This window comes from Fonsecaea monophora, assembly GCF_001642475.1.
Source record: "Fonsecaea monophora strain CBS 269.37 chromosome Unknown Scaff56, whole genome shotgun sequence".
Classification (NCBI taxonomy): domain Eukaryota; kingdom Fungi; phylum Ascomycota; class Eurotiomycetes; order Chaetothyriales; family Herpotrichiellaceae; genus Fonsecaea; species Fonsecaea monophora.
Window position 1 is genome coordinate 1 of NW_019173987.1, and position 15310 is coordinate 15310.

General features: G+C 52.3%; 6 protein-coding genes across 6 annotated transcripts; 2 read left to right on the forward strand and 4 right to left on the reverse strand.

The window, feature by feature from the left end:
* Positions 1 to 1108: 1108 nt before the first annotated feature.
* AYO21_07346 (hypothetical protein) lies at positions 1109 to 3831 on the reverse strand (the record flags this gene model as incomplete). The annotated part of the gene is made up of 2 exons (XM_022657302.1): positions 1109 to 3664; positions 3718 to 3831. 2 exons carry the CDS (start codon positions 3829 to 3831, stop codon positions 1109 to 1111), a joined length of 2670 nt encoding a protein of 889 aa, XP_022510315.1.
* Positions 3832 to 4423: 592 nt separating this feature from the next.
* AYO21_07347 (hypothetical protein) lies at positions 4424 to 5104 on the reverse strand (the record flags this gene model as incomplete). Its single annotated transcript, XM_022657303.1, has 1 exon — positions 4424 to 5104. The coding sequence occupies one exon, from the start codon at positions 5102 to 5104 to the stop codon at positions 4424 to 4426; it is 681 nt and encodes a 226-aa protein (XP_022510316.1).
* Positions 5105 to 5670: 566 nt separating this feature from the next.
* Positions 5671 to 8058, reverse strand: AYO21_07348 (phosphoribosylamine-glycine ligase; the record flags this gene model as incomplete). The annotated part of the gene is made up of 1 exon (XM_022657304.1): positions 5671 to 8058. One exon carries the CDS (start codon positions 8056 to 8058, stop codon positions 5671 to 5673), a length of 2388 nt encoding a protein of 795 aa, XP_022510317.1.
* Positions 8059 to 9506: 1448 nt separating this feature from the next.
* On the forward strand, positions 9507 to 10975 carry AYO21_07349 (homoserine kinase; the record flags this gene model as incomplete). Its single annotated transcript, XM_022657305.1, has 3 exons — positions 9507 to 9606; positions 9711 to 10384; positions 10589 to 10975. The coding sequence occupies 3 exons, from the start codon at positions 9507 to 9509 to the stop codon at positions 10973 to 10975; spliced, it is 1161 nt and encodes a 386-aa protein (XP_022510318.1).
* Positions 10976 to 11413: 438 nt separating this feature from the next.
* On the reverse strand, positions 11414 to 12813 carry AYO21_07350 (actin, gamma; the record flags this gene model as incomplete). The annotated part of the gene is made up of 4 exons (XM_022657306.1): positions 11414 to 11644; positions 11701 to 12503; positions 12563 to 12694; positions 12765 to 12813. The coding sequence occupies 4 exons, from the start codon at positions 12811 to 12813 to the stop codon at positions 11414 to 11416; spliced, it is 1215 nt and encodes a 404-aa protein (XP_022510319.1).
* Positions 12814 to 14581: 1768 nt separating this feature from the next.
* Positions 14582 to 15205, forward strand: AYO21_07351 (hypothetical protein; the record flags this gene model as incomplete). Its single annotated transcript, XM_022657307.1, has 1 exon — positions 14582 to 15205. One exon carries the CDS (start codon positions 14582 to 14584, stop codon positions 15203 to 15205), a length of 624 nt encoding a protein of 207 aa, XP_022510320.1.
* Positions 15206 to 15310: the final 105 nt, after the last annotated feature.

Consider the following 15310-nt stretch of genomic DNA (forward strand, 5'->3'; position numbering starts at 1 on the left):
TGTTGTATGTTTTTGTGTATTTATTGGTTAATGTACGGGTCTCGTGGTGTATCTGGTGTGGGTGGAGCATCGGCGGAGTAAGATGGGATAAAGAGACAGGGAAGCGTGGGGGGTTTGATTGTCGTGTCCTCGTACAGTCGAGGTCAGAGGAAATCTTGTCTGGATGGATGGATGGACAAGCAATAAGTCAATCCAAGACTCAGGACCATTAAAAACGGACCAGGCGATAGATCGGCAGTCGGACGTAATGGTTACTTCAATAACGGCTCGGTTGTTCGACTGACGATACTGGGTACATTACTTGGTACAGGAGGTAGAGGCGGGTAAATTATCCACGGGCTGAACTTGGCTGGAGGGAGGCTTGAATGGCACGATCCTTTTCTTTGGTCAGTCCACTCACACTCACACTCACATGCAAGACAGCAAGACAGCTATCGTACCTTTAGGTGTGCCAGGTACCCCCATCTTTTGTCCATGCAGGGCTCTGGCCAGCAGCTTGCAGAAGAGGAGGGGTTTCCGGATAGGCCTAGTGATTCAATGAGCCACTGAGCCTGCGCGCAGGCTACGCTGGCTGCGCAGGTGGAATAAACCAACCTCTGTCGATGATAACCTAGTTACTAACAAGGTAGGATCAGAGATGCCGCGCGATTGGCGAGTCCATGTCCGGAATCCATCTTTGGAGGCGCATTTGGGGCTCGATGGAGATTGCCGGACCACGCCACAGCGGCAATTCATCTCAAGGTTCCGTCAGCCTTGAAACGAAGTTCCCTAGACTCCCCGGTTCTCGCGATCCTGTCCCATCGTCACTGTGGAGTTTGATACGTTGATACATGGTGGTGGCCGACGAGGTCTCAGTGATGGATATTGTGGCTGGGGTCCAAAAGGCAGAATATAAAAAGAATGACAGATCCCCCCCCCCCTGTCTTGTGCTGCGTGTGGAACATGCCATTGTTGCTTCGAATATAGTTTTGGTGTCTTTGATCATGAGACATGTCTCTCGCCTGTTCCTAATCTATGTACAAGTATTACATACCCTGATACCCCGGATGTATTTCGACATGCTCTGAGAATATATCCTTGTTGCCCTAGTGTACAGACAGATCGTTCGTCATCTATCATCCCCATATAGTACAACCCGTTTGCGTTGAGCGTCAAGTTTATCCAAATGCCGCCGCCACTGTGCACCGCTGCGGCTCATCGATATGAGACGTCGAATATAGAAGCTGGCTGCTTCATCCGCGTCCTGGGGAGCTTCCAGCGTGGCCTTGCGGCGGTTTTTACAGAGGCCGTAATGTCGGCGGGCTTCGTGGTCGGCGAGCGGCTTGAGTGTGTACTGCAGCGTCCACGTATCTCCTTCTTTCAGGTTCTCAGGTCGGACAACCGGCAGTCCATTGACCAGATTCCTAATGTGCAGCTTCCAGGCAGAGAATGGTTTCAGCGTTGGAGATTGTGCAGCCGACCCTTCGATGGCCGCAGAATGAAAATCAGCCGTCCCATCGCTCGATTTGGCTCCCAGAGCATCGTGGATATTCATGCCCAAGATGCTATCCAGAAACGCGACATTGGCGGCGTTGGAGCCATGAGCGGGACCTCCAGTTGTGGTAGCTGGAGAGGCGGGAGCTAGAGGGGCATTGGATTTACCCTCGTCACTTTCAGCCTCGAGCTCTGTCTCATCTTCCTCCTCGTCCTCCTCCTCGTCACTCTCGTGCGACTGGCTTCGTCGTGGGTTAAACAAACGGTCCTCGAATGCCCGGATCTCTTCCTTTTTCAGGTTTTGAATCTCGACGATCTCTTCCTCCGTAACCGGCTCCGCAAAGATGTACATGTAAGGCGGAGAGGCAGTCGTGGCCTCCCTGGCCTCAAAGTGAAACCGAAGCGACTGACCTGGGTGCTTCTTCGTCGCTTCGTTGAAAATGTCGTCGAGAAGCTGAATGCTGAGTGAGAATTCTCGGTCACCTAGAATACGGTCCGACTGTCCGTGCAGTGCCAGATCAAGCTCAGAAATAGGTACGTATTGAAACCCAAACAGGCGTTCGGTGTTGTGATACGCAACAAAGATGCCGTCCATGCGGCCCATGCGCACCTGAAGGGAGTACTTGAGAAAGGCAGATCTCATCATATCGTAGTATTCTCGTTCGTACGACTCCCACGTTCCAAACCTCTCTTTGATCTGGTAGCCCGCACCGACTTCATGGTTGTGGACCATCATTCGGACAGCCGCCACGGCTCGGGTCTTGAGGTCAAACATGCCTGTCCCGGGCAGGCGAGGATCATGTGCGTCTAGTTGAGAACGCAGGAGGAACTCGCCCAATCCTGAATAGTGATATACTTCAGGCTCAGTGGAGGGCATCGGGGATTCTTTAGCCGCATCCTTGGTCCTTCTGTATCGTTCAAATTCTTCCTTGTCGAGTGTCAGGAGCTTCTCCATTGAGCGGCCGAGACTCATAAGGATATTTGCAGAATCAAATTCTTTGTCTGCGTCCACGGCATATACACCATCTTTGTGCCGGAGGAAGATAGCCGTGGGACCTCGCTGCAGTCTGGTAAAGTGGACACCATCATCCTTGAATCCCCGAGTCAAGTTCTCCAAGTTGAGACCCCGAAAGCCTGAAAGAAGGAAATGGAAATGGGACAGGACCCCCGACATGCTTGAAGTGGAACCGATATACCGTTTCGTGTGTTGCAGAGCCACTTCTCGAAGATTAGTGTCCTCAGAGGAAGTGATGTACTTGTTCAATGCATCGTAGTTGAACTCAGAGGCAGGCATCAGCGTGCCCAGGTATGGATCGAAGTTCCATACTCTTGACCGTGGATCCTGCAATTGGTAGACACCTGGATTGAACAGAACGCGCGACAGATCATGACTCAGTCTCGGCACAGTTGTTGGCTCTGCCATCAATGGCACCAGTGAGAAGGCGTCTGCCTTTGCCTCGCGTACATTGTCTCCTTTCATGACGGCAATTCTCGCCTTTTCCTTTTGCTGCGGTATCACCTCATGTTTGCGTATCGGATCTTGTTTTGGTGTGGGTAGGACATTTGACACACTGATGGTCCCTTCGTCATGTTCTTGTGCAGGAGGGGCAATCATTGAGGGAGGATTCAGTAGGTCTTTCGGGGTCTCGACCATGAGGGCCTGTGGGTTTGGGGTCGCCGCGCTCTGTGTCACTTCTGGTGCTGAAGATGCCTCTGCCTGCAGACCACTGGGATCTGTGACAGCACGACTGTCCAAAAGTCCTAGGGCAGTCAAGACTCTCGCTGCTTCGTCCGAGAGAGGCTTCTTCCCGCTTTTGAAGGGCATCACGGCCCCGAGGTCATTGTCCACCTCTTCGTAGGAGCGTCCAGGATACGCCGATCGGAGCCTGGATGCACGGCGTTTGAAACCCTTCCTTTTGAGCTCTGGCCCATCCAGCACTTGGTCTAGGGTCAAGTCCTCGGTCCTCGATGCAACCTTCGGTATCAATTGAGACGCGATTTTGCGCATCTTCGCCCGGAACATTGAGAACGCGTTAAGTTCATTTTTCTGTACTGCTGTGAGCTTCCGGGGAGCACGATCTCCTAGTGAGCGCGACCGCGCCGCTGCAGGCTTCCTAGTCGCTTGTCCTTGTGCCCCTAGCTTCTGACTCGACTTCTTTCGGCCGCCATGAGATGCTTTCCCATTACCGTTCTCGCCATCCGTTTGTATAGACGCTTCTTGGTTCTCTACGTCGCCTGATGCACCTTGCCGCGTCCGGTTACGGTTCCGGAGACTCTGGACGGTTGTAGAGCAGAGAAATCGAGAAGTTTGCGCAGGTGAGGTCTCGAGGGAAATCCGCACGCCAGTCCAGGCGCCATGTTTGATCTGACAGGGTGGACATATGTAATGCCTCACCGAGCGAGGCAGCATGTGAAAAATGATCCCAACGAGGACAGGGAGGAATGACGGTCTATGCCCGAGTTGCAAAGGGACTATTCCTGCAGGAGAGACAACCCAGTCGACGAAGAAGTCTGGAAAAATAAGGACCGAAGAACCAAATCGTGCCTATGTGAGTCTGTTACAAGGTAGCGAAAGAAATGGACTACCAGAGTAAATGTCTGGTCGCATGCTTGAGCCTGGACTTCACTCGATACTTTTTTTCCAGGAATCACCCAAATATTTTCATATACTTTGCCGTAGTCCTTCGAGTAGTTTGGAGCATACGCTCAGCCTTGTCCCAGCGTCTTCATCCCTTCGCCACGGTAGCAGATCTTAGAAACTCTTCCTATTGCAATCAACTGAAGTCAATGTATTGGCTAGCTGAAGCAAATTGAACTCAGAACAAGATTCGCCACGCTTGAATTGCTGTCACCAAAGTCTATCGTCTATGCCATGTACCGTATGTCTCTCCTTCTAATCCCTATTGCCGGCCAAAATCACCACCATACTATCAACACATGTACCCGGTCTTTACCAGGACAGAATTGTGCCGTCTATGTTGAAAAACTTGGCTCCATCAGCACTGGTCAGTTCATCGACGATCTTCATGATCTGCTGCACGGACTCGAGCGGTGGCATGGCACCGTCGCCTCCAACCCGGCCCATATCGGTGTCGACCCAGCCCGGATGTATGGCAACCACAGTGAAACCATCTTCGTGCAGCTCGTTGTGGAACTGAACGGTCAACATGTTGCCGGCAGCTTTGGAGGTCGCATAGGGTCCGCGAAGTCCCCATTTCTCGCCGACTTGGCTCGCAAGTGAAGCCGCTGTGGAAGAGATGTAAATAATCTTTCGAGTCTTGCGGGCTCGCAGTGCAGGGAGGAAGGCGTTGACGACTCGGTGAGGACCAGCGACATTTGTATCAAGGTAGTGAAGAAGTCTGTCGGAAGAGATCTTGGTGAGGAGCTCATCTTCCCCAATGGCACCATTGACGATCAACGTGTCTGCTTCTTTAACGAGTGCAGCTGCAGCGTCGACAGATTTCTGGTTAATCTGGTCGAGCTCGAGTACATCAACATTGGCTTTGCCCAGATCGAAGGGTTTGCGCATCGTTGCGAGGACATGGTGTTCAGGCTTCTGCGCGATATATTTTGCCAACTCGAGACCAATACCCCTGCTTGCACCTATGACGATGGTTGTATTGGCATTCATGATGAAGAAGATCTCTTGGGAGTATAGCTTTTGGATTTGCTCAAAATGTTCCGGGAAGAATAGCTTTCTGTCGTGGAATCTGCGCGGTTTAGACTGAATTGGTTGTTGAGGATGAACAACAGAATGCAAAAAAAGGCAAGACAAGAGACTCTGCTTTATAGCCATCTCCATCGATCGAGACGCAAGCCATGATGAAATGGATGTCACCTTCGTCTTCTCTGCAATTAGTCACTGACCCCTTTATACAGACAAGGCTGAGCTGCATGCGGAGCGGCGGAAGTAGAAAACCTCCGCAAGCCCGTGGGAGCTGCTGGGTCAAGACACGAGCACAAGGATATATCAACCAGTCAGCTGCCGAGTTCAAGCTCAGGAGCAGCTGATCATTTGTCCGACACAACCACTTATGAAGATCTCAGTGGCTTGCATGTTTTGAAATGCTTGACGTGTTGCGGAACGAGGAAAAAAGCCATAGTTCCGTGTGGACATGACTGGTACCGTAGAGTTCTTTCATACTCTAGACAGTTCAAGCGAAAAGCCTGCCGCACCCACCAGAAATGAGCGGCGCATTAGGACGGACCCCATGAGTCGAGATTCTGAAGCTTACAAGCCTCCTGTCCTGCTTGTCTCTCGACCAGCTTACCGATCTTGTAGACGGTTTCACCCTCAGCTTCGAGAATTTTCTTCACCTCCCCGGATGCAACGTCAGACACGACAAGGGCCATACCTATCCCATTGTTGAAAGTCCGACTCATCTCTTCGTTGCTGACATTTCCTGCTTGTTGAAGCCACTTAAAGACACCCGGGCGACCCCAAGCAGAAACGTCGATTTTGGCGGCAAGATGGCTGGGAAGCATTCTGGGTACATTTTCCAAGAGCCCGCCGCCTGTGATATGCGCCATACCCTTCACCAAGTCTCGCTTGACTGCTTGTAGTAAAGAAACAACATAGATCCGGGTCGGGGTAAGCAGTGATCTGCCCACCGTCGTTTCGAGATTCCACGGAGCAGTGTCTGATAACGCCAGATGCATTTTCTCAACGATGCGACGGACCAGGGAGAAACCGTTCGAGTGAATCCCACTCGATGCCAGACCTAGGAGGACATCGCCTTCGACCATGCTCTCGAGATCGGGCAATATTCTCTTACCGGCAGGGATATCAACAGCCCCTAGAGCGGCACCAACTGCATCGTATTCGGTGCCACTCAACAGACCAGGCATTTCAGCAGTCTCTCCTCCGACGAGTGCACAATTTGCAATCTTACAGCCCTCGCAGACACCTCGAATGAAATCACTCGCGATATCCACGTCCAGGATACTGCAAGTGTAGCAGTCGAGGAACATGAGTGGTTCTGCTCCTTGCACAACGAGGTCATTCACGTTCATAGCGACCAAGTCGATGCCGACAGTGTCGTGGACATTCATCGCATGGGCAATCTTGAGTTTTGTGCCAACTCCGTCGATGGCTCCAATGACAATTGGAGACTTTTCGTGGTAACCCGCTTTTGCAAGGTCAAAGGCACCGCCAAAGCCACCTATGACGGCGTCTGCCCCAGGACGTGCGGTCGCCTTCACTGCAGGCTTGATCCTGGAAACGAGGTTGTTCCCTGCGTCGATAGACACTCCGGCTGACGCATAGGTCATCACAGCCTCTTCTGCGCCGTTTTCCTGCGCTTTTCGCTTGAAAGCCCGATGGCCGATGTCTTTGCGGAAGTGCATACCATTGAATTTGATGCACTCCATTCCCTTATATGCCTTAGCCACCGCCTCTTCCAATGTCTCCGCAGTTGATGTCGAGCCAATCACACGGCCTCCAACAGAAATTATTTGCTTTCCATCTCTAACTGTACCGGCGTGAAAGACGAAGGTATCAGCGGGAGTTTGCTGTATTGAGATGGGTCTATTTTTTGCATAAGTGCCTGGGTAGCCTTCAGCGCATGCCACCACCGTAGCCGCAAACTTGGATTCAATCTTGAGTTCAACACCATCCAACCAATGTTCTGTACAGGCCAGCATTACCTTGGCCAGATCGGTGTCATCGCTAAGTAGAGGCAGCAGGGTTTGTGTTTCTGGGTCTCCTCCTCTGACGTTGTATTCGAGGACTTTGGGTCCGTTTTTGGTGATCATCAAGCCAGTAAATAGCATGCCGACGAAGGGCATGCCCTCACGCCGCATACAGTCGACTGTAGGTTGAACAATTTCCCGGTCAATCTGTGCAATAAGCTCTTTCGAGGCGACTCTGGTCGGCGCGTAGCAGCCCATGCCTCCAGTGTTTGGGCCCTGATCACCATCGAAGACACGCTTGTGATCTTGAGCAGGCGGCAATGACCGAATAGTGTAACCATCACTGAAAGAGAGCACACTCAGCTCCTCGCCCTCCAGAAACTCCTCGATCACGACCTGTGAGCCGGCCGAGCCGAACTCGCGAGCTACCATGATCATCTTCAGGGCATCATGCGCCTCCTGTTTCGTCTTGGGGATTATGACGCCCTTCCCAGCGGCAAGACCGTCAGCCTTGATCACGACATCATGGTTGACCGAGTCCAGGTATTCACGTGCAGATTCGTAGTCGCTGAAATTCCGGAATGCTGCCGTCGGAATGCCGTGACGAAGCATAAAGTCCTTTGAGAAGGCTTTGGAGCCTTCCATTCTCGCAGCGGCCTTGCTGGGTCCAAAGCAGCGGATGCCCACGGCTCTGAAGAACTGCTCAATACCCGCGACCAGAGGGGCCTCTGGGCCCACGACAACCAAGTTCAAACCATGCTTCCTCGCATGGGCAACGAGCTCTGTGAAGTCATCGGTGGATATGTGCACATTGACGATATTGTCAGCCTCTGTACCTCCGTTACCGGGGGCAACATGGACCACATCGACCGAAGGCGACCTGGATAACTTCCAGGCAAGGGCATGTTCTCGGCCGCCTGCACCAACAACGAGGATTCGTAGTCTCTCCGCCATTGTAAGGTATGTAGGTCCAGGAAAAAGACTCGAAAAGGAGCAGTCAGAGTCCCGCCCAAGAAGTAAAATCGTAGTCTAGCATTAAATCGGCGAGACCAGCTCTTAGAACCAAAAGACGTCAAGAGGAGGGGCAGAGAGAGAAAAAATGAGAATTGATGCCAAGCCATGGAAAATCTCGTCGCGGTTCATCCCCTTTAGGAAAGGAATTGGCGCCGTCCTACTGTCTACTACATCCAGCCCCGCCACACTTGCTTTATCTGGCTAAGTGACTATTATCACACATTTCACTGGGCATTTTTATGCATTAGATGAAATTAGTGAGGGACTTGAGTGGAATAGTAAAAGCAGCGCCGAGCCGACATTCCGAAATGCCTCCAGGAGAGCAAGATAGCGAGAGAGGTTCAGCACCAACATTGTATTCATTCCCATCTAGTCATTGTGCAGAGTGCTAGCTTGGCTAATCAGCAGGTGATGACAGCAAATCATTGAAAATCAAAACATAGACTCTATTACCAGAAGACTAGGTCATCCAGAGTCACGAGGGGATGTAGATTGACTGCGACTGAGGCTAGCTCCCTGTAAGTTCAGTCCACAACAATTAGGCTGCGAGGAGACCGTAGAATAGCATAGTAGGTAGGATACATCATGATCGAAGCACTTGAGACAGGAATTCTATATTAACCCAGCTCACTTTCTAACCCCATATCTGCACGATTCTCTTCCTGTCCAAGAGGTGTGACGAGGCAGTAGCATGGCGACGGTGGAAAGTTGTCGCGTACCGTCTGGCTCAGCAGACTCAATTCGATCCAAGTCACGAAGATGCATAAATGTGAAGGGACTGCAAAAGTTCTGTCTCTCGGGTGTTCCCCATGATATCTTCTGGACAGTTGTCTCGTCGCGGCTGAAAAAGCGAACTCCCTGCTATGATACATCCCTGAACCCACCAACTTGCAGCCACATTGAATTTTTCTCCCGACAACTGGCAAAGAAACCGATCAAATATCAAGTCACTTCTCGCATAGCAACAAAATACCGATGAAGGGTAAAGGAGGATAAAACCGAGAATGGTGGAAAAATTGACGAGTCGCGTGGGCGGATTTTGGTTTGCCATTTGTGGCTCCGATTGGCCCGATCAAGTTTTGTGGAGGGGACGAGGGAAGACTCTCGAGATCTTCGGTCTGGACTTTTTCTCTCTCTCCAAAAGCAAAAAGAATGGAAAGAGGGAGGAGTTGAGAGCGCACATCGCATGTGGTGAAAGAAGAACCACCTTCAGAGAAAAGGACGAAGGAAAAAGGGAACATAAGCAAACATCCACTTTTTTTTTCTCTTTCCATGACTTGGACCACAGAGTCATAAACACTTGCGCCAACCTCGACCGCAACCTCAACACATACACCCACGCATACAGACGTATCTCTCCAGGGTCCTAAGGGAACGTAGATCGCGCCATGTATCTCATCAGTGAGTTTGACCCTTGTGGCACACACCTTGATCTATGTGACCAGGCTAACAGCGAGATAGAGATACCATGTTCGTCCGCCAACATCGGTGAGTTTCAGCCTTGTGTGCCAATGCCATGTTACGAAGGCCTGATACTTCGGCCTTTCTTTCTCGTGCTGCTAATCCCTGACAACGTCTTCACTCACATTCAGGCCCCGGATTCGATGTCATCGGCCTCGCCCTGTCCATGTACCTCGAAATCCGAGTCAGCATCGACCGATCAGCGCCGGCAGACCCATCGTCGAACCCGCTCAACTGCACCGTCAGCTACACGGGCGTGGGCGCCGAGGACATCGACCTGAACCCAGAAAACAACCTGCTAACGCGCACGGCACTGTACGTGCTGCGGTGCCACCAGCAGCATGAGTTCCCGGCGCAGACGCACGTGCACATCCATAATCCCATCCCCCTGGGCCGCGGGCTGGGATCCTCAGGCGCCGCCGTGGTTGGCGGCGTGCTCCTCGGCAACGTCGTCGGCGGACTGAATCTGCCCAAGGCCCGGCTCCTGGACTTCTGCCTCATGGTCGAGCGGCACCCGGACAACGTCGCCGCCGCCCTCTACGGCGGCTTCGTGGGCACCTACCTCAACGAGCTCGACCCAGTCGACATGGCGCGCAAGGAGGTCCCGCTCTCAGAGGTCCTTCCCCAACCGGCCGGTGGCGTCGACACTGGCCTCATCCCCCCGATCCCGCCCGAGAATATAGGCCACTACAGGAGATTCAACTGGGCCAAGGAGATCAAGGCTCTGGCAATCATCCCGGACTTTGAGGTGAGCACGGCCAAAGCCAGACAGGTATTGCCAACCGAGTATTCTAGACAGGACATGGTAAGTTTTTTTCCCCTCCCTCCATCTCTCTAGACGTTTGTTATGGTTTTACCGAATTCTTCCCTTGAAAAGGGGAGGAAAGGGGGAAATTTCCTACCTGCTATCGCGCGAGCGAAAGGACGAAAGCCAAAAGGAACAAGAGACATACATGCATGGCAGTACTGATTCATCCCTCTCCCGCCTCCTCGGGGATCGCGGGCACAGATCTTCAATCTTCAACGCATCGCCCTCCTCACCACCGTCCTCTCCGACTCCCCTCCCGACCCCTCGCTCATCTACTCCGCCATGCAAGACAGGATCCATCAGCCTTACCGCGCCGGTCTCATCCCCGCCCTCCCCTCCATACTATCCTCCATGTCCCCCCAGACACACCCGGGACTCCTGGGAATCTGCCTGTCCGGCGCGGGACCCACCATATTGGCCCTCGCCACGGACAATTTCGAGAGCATCGCCCGTGTCATCATCAAGAAGTTCGAGGACGAGGGAATTACTTGTGAGTGGAAAGTCTTGGAGCCGGCCGAAGATGGCGCCACCGTGCAGGAAGTGCCCGGTGATGTGCTATCGTATCGGAAAGAGATCAGCAAAGCCTGACCACCACCGTCCACTGGATGACTACTGGTCCATATCAGAGCCATGTGCCTCTTCGGGAGATGCTTGTGGGGGACTGGACACCATACAGACACGCTTCAGGACACGACTTTTGCACATGCCGACCAAAAAAACACGAGGGGAAGACCTAAGCTTGCTCGCATTGCGTTCTAGACACTATCTGGAATGATGATACTCATTGAAGATGTTACTTTTGTCCCGGTACACGCTCCAATGACTCAAGTGTCCTGAAGATGTTCAGACACGCCTCTGTGCTACGCTGGAGCACTTTGGATCCTTTCCCTTCGCTCCTCGCTCCCACAATCTATGCTCCACGTGCCATTTAATTTCATCATGACCTTGTTCTCGTTGACAGCTTGCTCTAGAAATTTGCTGCGTCGCGTCCAACTACTTCAAGCATACCCGATGCTCAAAGAGTGTTTAGAAGCACTTGCGGTGCACAATCGAAGGCCCGCTCTCATCGTACTCCTGCTTGGAGATCCACATCTGTTGGAATGTGGAAAGAGAAGCCAAGATGGAACCACCAATCCAGACAGAGTATTTACGCTCGGGAGGAGCAATGATCTTGACCTTCATGGACGATGGGGCAAGAGCAGTGATTTCCTTCTGCATCCGGTCGGAGATACCGGGATACATGGTAGTACCACCAGACTGAAAAAAAGTGTCAATCATTGTGTTCATCTGATCCCAGAGAAGGTTGGACTTACCATGACAATGTTGCCGTACAAATCCTTTCGAACATCGACGTCGCATTTCATGATGGAGTTGAAAGTGGTAACGTGGATACCGCCGGATTCGAGACCCAGAACGCTTGGCTGGAAGAGGGCCTCAGGAGCTCGGAATCGTTCGTTGCCGATGGTGATGACCTGACCATCAGGTAGCTCATAAGACTTCTCCAGGCTGGAGCTCTGGGAAGCGGTTTGAATTTCTTGCTCAAAGTCGAGGGCGACGTAGCACAGCTTCTCCTTGATATCTCGGACGATTTCTCGTTCGGCAGTGGTGGAGAAAGTGTAACCGCGCTCAGCCAAGATCTTCATCAAGTAGTCGGTCAAATCACGACCAGCCATATCGACACGGGAGATGGCGTGAGGAAGGGCAAACCCTTCGTAGATGGGGACAACGTGGGTGACACCATCGCCAGAGTCCAACACAATACCAGTTGTGCGACCAGATGCGTACAGAGAGAGCACAGCCTGAATAGAAACGTAAAAGGCAGGGGCGTTGAAGGTCTCAAAGACGATCTGCGTCATCTTCTCTCTGTTGGACTTGGGGTTGATGGGAGCTTCGGTCAAGAGCACGGGGTGCTCTTCAGGGGCAACACGGAGTTCGTTGTAGAAAGTGTGATGCCAAATCTTTTCCATGTCGTCCCAGTTTGTCACAACACCGTGTTCGATGGGGTATCGCAGAGTCAAAATACCACGCTTGGACTGGGCCTCGTCGCCGACATATGAGTCTTTTTGACCCATACCGATCATGATACCATGGTGACGAGGTCGACCGACAATGGACGCTGTCACCGTGTGTGAGTTTCAGATGTTCTCGGTTCAATGCGGGGCATGGACAACTTACGGAAGACAGCTCGAGGCGCATCGTCACCGGCAAAGCCAGCTTTGCACATACCAGAGCTGGAGGAGTCATTGTCAGTATTGTGGCCACAGTTGGCGCTAATATCCTCCTCTTCCGGGTCACCCGCAATTGAAGCTCGCGTGTCGAGAGCGAGATTGTGGGTGGGCGCAGGCAGGGAAATCCGGCCGAGGATAGGGGTGCTTACCCATTGTCAATGACGAGCGCAGCAACTTCTTCTGTTGAGTGAAAGCCATATCAGTATTGGATCCGGGATCAGAACTGTGTTCAAGAAGCAATTGCACTAGAGCTGGAATTTGGCTTACCTTCCATTGTGACGGATTAGTGAAGGACGAAGTGAGGGGTGGTCGACAACGGCGAGGATGGGAGAATGGGAGAGAAATGTGAAAGGACTCGAGATGTCGAAGGTGAAAAAAGACCTTCGAGAAGACGAGCAAGGAGATTGGATAGATAGAAGGGATTGAGGATGGAGACAAGAAGCTGAGGAGGGTAAGATGGAGGAGCAGAAGTAGCGGTGGTTTGGTTTGGGCGGTGGGCTAAATCGGGCAGCTACGAGGCGCCAAGACCGGATGGGGTCAAGTCTGAGGAGCGATTCGAGCTTTCGGTGAGGGAAACGATGGCAGGGATGGCCACACTTGGTGCGGCTAAGAGTGATGAATGATGCCTGTGATGCTAGTCGTAAGACTTGGATTATGTATCAGTATTGGTTCTGGATTGCAGGGAAAAGGTGCGGCACTCAGCCTCAAATACCTTTGGGAGTGGAAGGCGAATACGCGCGGATGGGCTGGGGTCGACCGCCTCCTGCAATAAAATCTCAGGTAATGGGAGGCGCCTTTCCGTTCCTTTCTTTATTAGCGACGACTACTTGTATGGGCCACCGACTACTGACAACTAGTATGTACCAAGATGCTCAAGCTCATACGATTTTCTCCACGCGTGGCGGTATGGCCGCGCAATATGGCTTCTTCAAAGTACGGATGAGCCTCGTCACCGGGTCCCCAAGCAACAGGCAACTACAATTCCCGCCCAAGGCTGGCCTGATCAACCTCCCTAGTAATGCTAGAAATGGTGCTTTAAACCTCCCAGCCCGGGCCGTGTTTTGGCCCTTGGAGGAGTTGCTGGTGCCAAAGTGCGGCTGATGATGACGGATCCAACACTTTCCTTGCGCTTCTCGATACTACCAGTAGTATTCGGTATGGACGAAGGCACATGGGGAGATAATGACTTTTCTGCCCCACTATCGATGGACCTCAGCCGTATTAGTCGCTTTTTGTTGCTCACCGTGTCTTGACGACTCTGTAGTAAGACTTAGCGAAGTGTGAAAGGGTGCCGAAGAATCGTCCTCTGGTTTCTTGGGGGGCGTAGTTGCCCACCCACAGTGTTTTGCTAACCACCAACAGGCACCAAGTATTTCTCTCCATGGAATTTTTCTTGGAGTTTGTGTGCGTGGGCAGTTCAAGCCTCCCAGCCACAAATCGCGGGGTAGCCAAAGCCCGGAATGCGGAAGAACAATTGCCCAGCGTATCAGTGGCACAGCCACCAACGCCATTTGCAGAACAGGGCCTTAGTCATCGCTCTTAATCGAACTGACGGCACCAAACGGTCACCTCTTATTTGAGACTTATCAGAGATCCTGGCTTAATTACTCTGCTGCCTGGGATGGGGGTACTCATAACCTTGGAAATTGCTCTCAATACGATACAATGTCATATTGATTGTCCTTGAGCTCGTCGTCCCAGCCAACTAGAATTCAGAGAGGCTCGAAGGTGCAGCAGGGCCCTAGTGGCTTCTGGAAGATTCTGGATTTTGATTGGCCAGGCGTCCCGTTTCCTAACCTCATAAGAAGCCCTTGAAGAGCAACCACAGCAATCTCTTCGGACGTTTACAAGAGAATTCTCATTCAGATCATATCCTCTGAGCGAATATAATACTTTGAACACTACTAGACAGACCAATTTTTGCCCTTTTTGGAGAAATTGTAACATACCTACCTGATTGCCCATCATGGAACCAGGACTAAACTCCCTACTACAATGGAGTATCGAGAACTCCGACACTGGTCGAAACCCCGATCAGCCCGTCAGAGAACCCAGAGGCCTGTCGGCTGATGTGCTGCGCTCGCTGATGGGCGGTCCGAGCGACGCCGACTTGATGCGAGAAGCCATGGCCATCATCGAATCCTCCGACCCCGAAGTCACCCACGACGCCAAAATGACCGCCTTCGACAACCTCGAACAACTGGTCGAAAGCATAGACAACGCCAACAATATGGAGCCACTGGGCCTTTGGTCGCCGCTGCTGGCGCAACTTGAGAGCCATTCGGCAGACTTGAGACGCATGGCGGCCTGGTGCATCGGCACGGCAGTCCAGAACAACGTCAAAGCCCAGGAGCGACTCTTAGCCCTCAACGGCATTGAGCGGCTTGTCCAGGTTTCCCTCGATGACGCGGACAAGGCCGTACGAAGGAAAGCCGTCTACGCCCTGAGTTCAGGCATCCGGAATTACCAGCCTGCCATGAACGAGGCGGTAAAGCGGTTGCCAAAGGATATCGTCGGTCCTGATCAGGTCTCTGCGGCAGATATGGACGTGATTGATGCCATCATGGGCAAGCTCAGAGAAAGGGAGTGAGTTGAGGGAGGTCAAGGAGAAAAGTTTGAGAGACCGAGCCGAACGAAATCCCGGAGTGGCAATATACCATTCCGGTAGAAGGGGATCGAAAGACCAAATATGCTG